The sequence below is a fragment of the Phacochoerus africanus genome, chromosome 1, assembly GCF_016906955.1.
Source record: "Phacochoerus africanus isolate WHEZ1 chromosome 1, ROS_Pafr_v1, whole genome shotgun sequence".
Classification (NCBI taxonomy): Eukaryota; Metazoa; Chordata; class Mammalia; order Artiodactyla; family Suidae; genus Phacochoerus; species Phacochoerus africanus.
In genome coordinates this window covers 241,082,638-241,091,504 of record NC_062544.1, presented here as the reverse complement: position 1 = coordinate 241,091,504, position 8,867 = coordinate 241,082,638, and the positions used below count along the sequence as shown (strand labels likewise).

The window sequence follows — 8,867 nt, the reverse complement described above, 5'->3', positions numbered from 1 at the left end:
TGTATATGTATATATACACACACACACACATATATATATACACATAAAAAAGATTTGATATTTATTTTATGCTAATCTAACACCAAAACTGACACATTATTTGGGAATACTGAATCAAAAATGGGTACCTTAGTTATGCACAGTATTTCTCACAAATTCATAAGTACAAGTCTTTTCCACTGTAGGCATGATCCTTAGAATTAACAAACATTTCTGGGAATCCTGAGCTTCAGAGTCAAGATCTTAAAACTTATATTACACAGAAACAAATGCCCCTGTAGGTGTGTGTTCCTGCATACCAGAGGAAATGGGAGAAATTTGAAGAAGAGCTCCACTCCTCATAAAAGGGAAAATTATACACACTCTAATTTCAAAACTTTTATCTCCACAATTCCCACGTCAACAGAGAAGGCGGATATGACTGAGGATAACCACTCCTTGACAACTGAATTTATCCTCATAGGATTTAGTAATTACCCAGAGCTGAGGACCATTCTGTTTCTCGTGTTCCTTACCATCTACCTGATCACCATGGTGGGAAACCTTGGTCTGGTGGCACTGATATTTACTGAGCCTCGTCTTCACACACCAATGTACATCTTTCTGGGTAACCTCGCTCTGATGGATTCCTGTTGTTCCAGTGCCATCACCCCCAAGATGCTACAGAACTTCTTTTCCAAGGACAGAATCATTTCCCTCTATGAATGCATGGCACAATTTTATTTTCTCTGCTTTGCTGAAACTGCAGACTGCTTTCTCCTGGCAGCAATGGCCTATGATCGCTATGTGGCCATCTGCAACCCACTGCAGTACCACACCAGGATGTCCAAGAAACTCTGCCTTAAGATGACCACAGGGGCCTACATAGCTGGAAACATGCATTCCATGATTCAAACAGGCTTTCTCTTTAGGTTAACTTTCTGTAAATTTAATAAAATTAATCACTTTTTTTGTGATGTCCTTCCATTATTCAAACTCTCCTGTGTTGATACTTATATCAATGAATTGATGGCATTTATCTTTGCTGGGTCAGTTTTGATCTTCTCTATCACCATAGTAATAATATCTTACCTTTTCATCCTCTTCACAATTTTCACAATGAAATCCAACAAGGGAAGAGGCAAAGCCTTATCCACCTGTGCATCCCACTTTCTCTCTGTCTCCATATTCTATGGTTCTCTTCTCTTCATGTATGTTCGGCCAAATTCCAGGAATGAAGGAGATAAAGCTATACCTGCTGCTATTTTTTATACTCTCGTGATTCCTTTATTAAACCCTTTTATTTATAGCCTAAGAAATAAGGAAGTAATAAATGTTACCAAAAAAATTATGAAGAAGATTTCATAACATTATGAAACAAATACTATTCCATATGGATAACTGATTTGAATCTGATTAAATGTTTTTTCCAAATCAACAGTACTGAGAAGGTGGAAAATGAGTGTTTCATATATAACATTAAATTACTAAAACATGATGGTGTATCAATCAAATAACCAAGTGTAAATGGTATTCAAAAATCTAAGCTGCAAGGTTTCATCAGGAGTGAGCTAAAAAATTACCCTTCAGGTCACAGTTGTGTCAGGGCGTAATTAGTTACACTTCATTACTATGTTTCAGAGTATAGTACGTTGCAATTTTCAACAAATTCCACAAATGCAAGGAATTAAAATCATTACATATAAAGGTCACCTCCATTTAATATTTTTGCATAATTTCTGGAATCCCAAGGCATAATCTTACAAATTCCTCATATCCCAAATCTGCTTCAGCAACACCATCTGACAAAATTAAACTATATAATTCAATTTGATTCTCAATTTTTAATTGTTACAGAGATTGTTTCAATATGAAATCACAGAGAATATATATTCCATAATCAAGAACATTTTCCTCTTTAGAATTAGTGGATTTTCTCTCAAGTTCTCTAAGTCGCATTATCTGAACATTCGTGGCACATAAATCTCTACTGAAGATGATGCTACTTATATTGACATCACTATGGATTTGATATTTTCATGTAGTTCGAATGGTTGACCACCATATATGATGGTGCAATTCCTGAACATATACTTAAATAAAGCTTTTTCTGTCTGATATTATTATTTGTCCTGCTTGTTATTAAGAATAGAACTACACCTGAACTGATTCCAACATAATTTTTTTGTTTTATCTTTTTAGGGCGACACATGTGGCATATGGATGTTCCCAGGCTAGGATCCAATTGGAGCTGCATTTGGCAGCCTACACCACAGCCACAGCAATGCAGGATCCAAGTCACATCTGTGACCTACCCCACAGCTCATGGCAACTCCAGATCCTTAACCCACTGAGCAAGGCCAGGGATTGAACCTGCATCTTCATGGATACCAGTCAGATTCGTTACAATTGAGCCAAAACAGGAACTCCCTCTCATAAATTATTGATACATACATAGCTTTACCTAAAAGATGGAGGTTCTGATCAGGCATGAATGAGGCAGAAAATATTAAAAAATTAAACATCTAAATATTTATATTTATTGACCCTTACATGTGCAAATATGAAATTAAAAGATTATTTGCTAAGAACCTATCCTCTACTTGGTGCTTGCTAAGCTAGATCTTTCATATATATTACCCACCAATTTATTAGATGTGAATTTTCATGATTTCCTCAGTAAAATATAATCATGCTATTCAATATTGAGGAACTTTCCCGAATTCAACCAGGTTATGGAAATGAACTAGAATTTGAATCAGTTCTGCCTTTTTTCCCCACATGCTTAGGGTTTAGAAAATGGAGATTCTTGTACCCTCTGGTATTTAGTTCTTAATAGCATCCGAAGTAAAATATGCCTTAAAAACAGGAATAAATGATATTTTTAGGAACACATGAATGGTTATGACTGAAGTCATTGTTTATGGAAATAAATGTTGCGCAGTTTGCTAAGTCTCTTAAATGGAACCCTAAGAAATCTGAAATTATCTCAGAACCATCAGACACAAAAGTCTTCCAGGAGCAGAGTAACAATACTGTACGTTTCAGAAACCTGAGATTGCAATTGAGCGAAAGTGAAAGCCTCAAAGCAAGGAGACTAACTTCAACCAATTATGTATTAATGAGGTGAACTCAACCTGGAGGATACCCTAAAAGGAGAGGAGGGCACAGATAGGAGCAACATTTTAAAGGAAAGCATAGTGAATTTTAACTGTTGAATAATAAAATTAAGGCCTTTCTTCTTCCTGTGACTATCAAACATGATATAATTGATTTCATATCACCAATACTTAATAAGGTGCTTAACATATTTGGCCATTCAATAAACATTTCTTGTAATAAGTTTTTCAGTCTTAGTAAACTGCCAAGCTTCCCCTTTTCCCCACATTCACCACCAGCCCTCACCAATAGTTGTGTTAACTTTCTGACTCTGTCCCACTGTTCACCTGCCTCAGCCCCATTCCCAGTGCTACATTCATTTCCATAAACAATGACTTCAGTCAAAACCATTCCTATTTTCCTAGAAATATCATTTATTCCTGTTGGCAGGAAATCCATGTTCTTAAGCACGAAGTCGTACTGTACATAGAATAAAGAAGTAAAAGCATGAGAATATAAGTTCCAAGAAGTGATGAGGTCATGTGGATAGGGAAATAGAGAAGAGATTCAAGAATGATGTGAATCAATGACATCTTTGAAATTTATTTTGAAAACTTTCAAACATAATGAATTTAAGAGAATTCCAATGGATTTTTAAAGTCAAGATTAAACAAGTATTAACATTTTATTTTTTTTCACACATAATTTTTACTCAATGAATTTTATTACATTTATAGTTGTACAACAATCATCACACCCCAATTTTATCACATTTCCATCCCCAAACCCCAACCCAACCCCCCAGCCCCCAACCTGTCTCATTTGGAAACCATAAAAAAAAGTTTGAAAAACAATGGATATATGTACATGTATAACTGAATAACATTCTTGTACAGCAGAAACTATCACATTATAAATCAATCATACTTCAATAAAACTTTTAAAAATGAAAAAAACAATATTAATTTTCCCATGAAGACCGTGGTATATCTTTCCATTTGTGTATGCTGTCTTCAGTTTCATCAGTGTTTCATAATTTTAAAAACATAAGACAATTGCCACCCTATGTATGTTTGTTCCTAAGTATTTTATCTTTTTGATGTGATAGTAAATGGGATTGTTTAATTTCTTTCTGATACCTTGTTGTTAGTGTAAATAAATGCAAAATATTTATTTATTAATTTGTACCCTGAAACGTTACCAAATTCATTGAAAAACTCTAGTAGTTTTCCAATGGCATCGTTAGGATTTTCTATATACACAATCATGTCATCTACCAAAAGTAACAATTTTACTTCTTCGTTTCCAACTTGGATCATATTATTTCTCTTTCTTCTCTGAATGATGGGGCTAGGACTTCCAAATCTATGATGAATAGAAGTGGTGAAAGTGGACATGCTTCTCTTGCTCTGGATATTAGAGAAAATCCTTTCACTTTTCTACCATCGAGTATGTTGTTTTATGTCTATGATTGTTGCAGTTTGCTTGTCTCTAAATTTCAATTGCATTTTTATAAACTGTATTTGTATTCTCCTCCCTCGTGATTACGCTTTTTGATATCATACTTTACACATAATTGTTTTGTTTATACCTGAACTGCTTATTGTGGACACAGATGACTGTACTATTTGTTTTTCACCTCCCTACTAGGTTAGTGTGTAAATGATTTCTTACCTTTATTGTATGTGTGCCTTTACCAGTGAGCCTTTTCATTTTGTATTTCTCTTGTTTCTAGTTATGGACTATTTTCTTTCTCCTAGAAAATTTCATTGAGGATTTGTTGTAAAGCTGTTTGGTGGTACTGAATGTTTTCAGCTTTTGCTTGTCTGTAAAGATTTTGAACATGTCATCAAATCTGAAAAGGATCCTTGCTTGGTAGAGTATTCTTGGTTGTAGATTTTTCCTTTTTCAACACTTTTTAAGATATTGTGCCACTCCCTTCTAGCATATGACTTTCTGTTGAAAAATAAGCTTATAGGCTTACAGGAGTTCCCTTGTATGTTATTTATTGATTTCTCCCTCACTGATTGTAATAATCTCTATCTTTAACTTATGCCATATTACTTACATTGTATCCTGCTGTATCATCTTGGGGTTCATACTGTATTGGGCTCTCAGTGCTTTCTAAATTTGGCTACAATTTCTTTTCCCAGGTTAGGGAAATTTTTACCTATTATGTTTTCAAATGTTTTCAGCCCCCTTCTCTCTTCTTTATGGGTCCCCTACATTGTGAATGTTAGTGTACTTAATGTTGTCCCTGAAGCCTCTTAAATTGTCTTCATTTCTGTTCATTCTTTTTTCTTTCATTCTGTCACTGGCAGTTATTTCCAATACTCTGTCTTCCAGTATAGTGATACACTCCTCCGTATCATTTAGTCTACTTCTGATTCCAGTGTATTTCTCATCTCAGTTATTGCATTCTTCATCTCTGTCTGGTTGTTCTTTATATCTTCTAACTCTGTTAAATAATACTAACTTCTTTCTCTTTGCATCCATTTCCTCCTTTGATCCACTTTATGATCATTACTCTAAATTCTTTCATAGGTTTATTTACTATCTCCAAATCACTTAATTCATCTCCTAGGACTTAATGTTGTTCCTTCAATTACAACATGTTTCTCTGCCACCTCATTTTGTCTAAGTTACTACTTGTATTTTTATGTATGTATAGGCTAGTCACAAATCTCAACCTTGGAGAGGTGCCCTTCCTTTGGAAATATAAGTATCCCAGTCCATTCCCTTTTTTGTCATATAAAGTATGTGCCCTATGGATTCTACCTGAGAAGCCTGCCTGGGCCCTTCAGCTGTAGCAGGCTGACTATGTGGGTTGTGTGGTAGGCTTGGTTGGCCTCTAACTCATTTGTTTGCCAGGCCCCGCCTTGTGGATATGTTGATGGTTGCTGGTGAGAGACACTTGGTCATAGGTCCCTGACTGCCGAACCCCAGAGGATCCAGGGTTAGTGCCGGCTCACTGGTGAACTGAATCAGCATCCAGGAAACTACAGGGCTATTGGCAGCCCACTTGTTGTAGAAGCCAGATCTTAGAGTTAATGCTAGTTGACTGGGAGGCAGAGCCAGATCCTAGAGTCTGGCTACGGGGTTCAGAAATCCCAGAGCTGGTGTCAGAACGCTAGTAGGGGTGAGGCTGGTTCCTGTCACAGTTGAGTATCGGATATAGGGTGTTCCGAAGCTTGTGTTAGCCTGCTTGCAGGCAGAGCCAAGGTCCAGCTTGTCCAGAGTATAGTATGGCCAGCTGTGGGTGGTCTGGGTCTGCAGACTGTAGGATTGGTATTTTCTTGAGTATGATGTCTCCCACATGGTGGGTGAGTCTCATCTACTAGTTAGTGCAGGATTCCTGAATGGAAGGGGCTTTACCTGCCCACTGATGCATAGAGATGTTTCTTTGCTCTCTGGTGAGTAGGGACTTGTCTAGAGTTGTGTCTAGAAACTGTGGATTCAGGAAGTCTTCAGAGAGCTTGTATGTTGATGAGTGAGATTCTATTCCCACCCAGTTAGTTGTTTGGCCTCAGTATTCCCAGTACTAGTGCCTATAGGTTGTTAGGTGGGGCCAAGTTCTGGTATAAATGACAAAATAAAATAAAATAATAAAAGGAGTGAGGATAAAATAATGGCACTGACCTGCAGAGTGTCCATTGGAAGAAATTTACAAAATATGGATGATACCAGAGTCTGTGTCCCAAAGGTGAGCCACAGCTGCCTTTGCCTTTTCTGGAGGCTCTCCAAAACTAGAAGTTAGTTCTGGACCAAGCTTTTAACAAACTACTGCTTTTTTTTTTGCCTTGGGTCCAAGTGACCATGAGATTTTGTGTGCACCCTTTAAGAGGGAAAACTATTTCTTCTAGTCCTATTGCGCTCCTGAAATTAAGGTGCCATTGTTCTTCAAAGTCAAATATTTTAGGGGCTCATCTTCCCAGTGTAGGAAGCCCAGGCTGGACAGGCCAACTCTAACTATTGTGGGAAAACCATAGAATATATAATATAAGATAATTGCATATAATTCATTAATAATTATTAATAATTAATTAATTATAATTAATTAGGGAGTTCCCATTATGACTCAGTAGTTAACGAATCTGACTAGGAACCATGAGGTTGTGGGTTTGATCCCTGGCCTCGCTCAGTGGGTTGGGGACCCAGCATTGCCATGAGCTGTGGTGTAGGTTGCAAACTCAGCTCAGATCCCACATTGCTGTGGTTGAGGCTTAGGCTGGCAGCTACAGCTCCAATTGGACCCCTAGCCTGAGATCCTCCAATATGCCATGGGTGCAGCCCTGGAAAAGACTTTAAAAAGACAAAAATAATAATAATTATTCTCCAGTTTATGGGTCACTAACCTAGGGTTATGGGACTTGATTATATCATGAGTCCATCCAAGAAAATAACCCCATTTATAACCATATCAAAAAGGATAAAACACTTAGGAATAAACTACTAACCATATCAAAAAGGATAAAACACTTAGGAATCAACTACTAACCATATCAAAAAGGATAAAATACTTAGGAATAAACCTACCTAAGGACTATGAGACACTGATGAAAGAAATTGCAGACCACAGAAAAAGATGGAAAGGTATATTATAGTCATCAGTGGAAGAACTAATATGGTTAAAATGACCATTCTACCCAAGGCAGTCTATAGATTCAATGAAATCCCTTTCAAAATATCAACGGCATTCTTCTCAGAACTGGAACAAACAATTCTAAAATGTGATTGGAAATTAAAAAAAAAAACTAAAAAAGCAGGGAGGGATGAAGATGGCAGAGGAGTAAAACATGGTACTCGCCTTCTCCCACAAATACATCAAAAAAAAAAAATCTACATGTAGCACAATTCACACAGAACATCTACTGAACACTGGCAGAAGAACTTAAACATCCAAAAAGGGCAAGAAAACCTCCACATAACTGGGTAGGACAAAAACAAAAAAAGAGATAGAAAAGAGAAGAAAAAAAGGATTGAGAAGAGGACCAGCATATCTGAGAGGGAGCTGTAAAAGAGGAAAGGAACCCGCACTCTGGGAAGCCAACTAACTGAAAGGGAGGTCAGCTGAGGAGGGACCTCAAAGCCTCAGAGAAAACTCAGAAGCCAACTGAGGAGGGCAAAGCAGAGAAAGAGCAGTACATACTGTTGATAGAACTGCCCCCAGGCACCACAGCCTGAGACACTCAGGCAGAGGTTGAGTGCTGAGATTCAGGCTCCAGAAGTCAGTTCCTTGGAGAGGACTAGGATTGGATGTGTAGAGAGAGCCTGAGGGGCTAGGGAGTGGTGCATCACAGGATGGGCAGTGGAAAACGACAGCTGACAGAAGCCAGGAGGAGGTCTGGGCCCACAGGAGAAGCAAGGCACTGCTGTTGAGGAGGGTAAGAGGAGAAGGGGCAGACCACCATAGGAATATCTTTTTGTTCATATGTGAGCTCTCAGGCAAAGGGGAGCCTCTTGCACAGGCTACAGGTGTTGGGGTGCACTTTGCACAGGCTACAGGTGGCATGGCAACTATTGTATGGGTTACAGGTGATAGGGGCAAACCAGCAGAGCCTTCTCAGACTCCAGAGGTGGGCATGGCCTGCAACCACTAGGGGTCCTTAAACAGGCAACACCTGTATCCACAGTTGCCACAGGGATCAGTGCAGAGGAGGACACTTCAAACAAGTGCCACCCATGGTTGTTCTCCCTACCATGGAAATGAACTTGCCCTACCACTGCCACTACCAAATGTTCTGGGCACTGCCTACACCTGCCTGAGGATCACTGCCACTTCCCTGAGC

At 38.2% G+C, this 8,867-nt stretch overlaps 1 protein-coding gene across 1 annotated transcript; it reads left to right on the top strand.

Moving 5' to 3' along the window:
* Positions 1-417: 417 nt before the first annotated feature.
* Positions 418-1,347, top strand: LOC125113293 (olfactory receptor 5K3-like). The gene has a single exon (XM_047755900.1). The coding sequence runs from the start codon at positions 418-420 to the stop codon at positions 1,345-1,347; it is 930 nt and encodes a 309-aa protein (XP_047611856.1).
* Positions 1,348-8,867: the final 7,520 nt, after the last annotated feature.

Excerpts from the sequence above, each read along its gene's own strand:
- LOC125113293 (XM_047755900.1), top strand. The coding sequence starts at position 418 with ATGACTGAGGATAACCACTCCTTGACAACTGAATTTATCCTCATAGGA.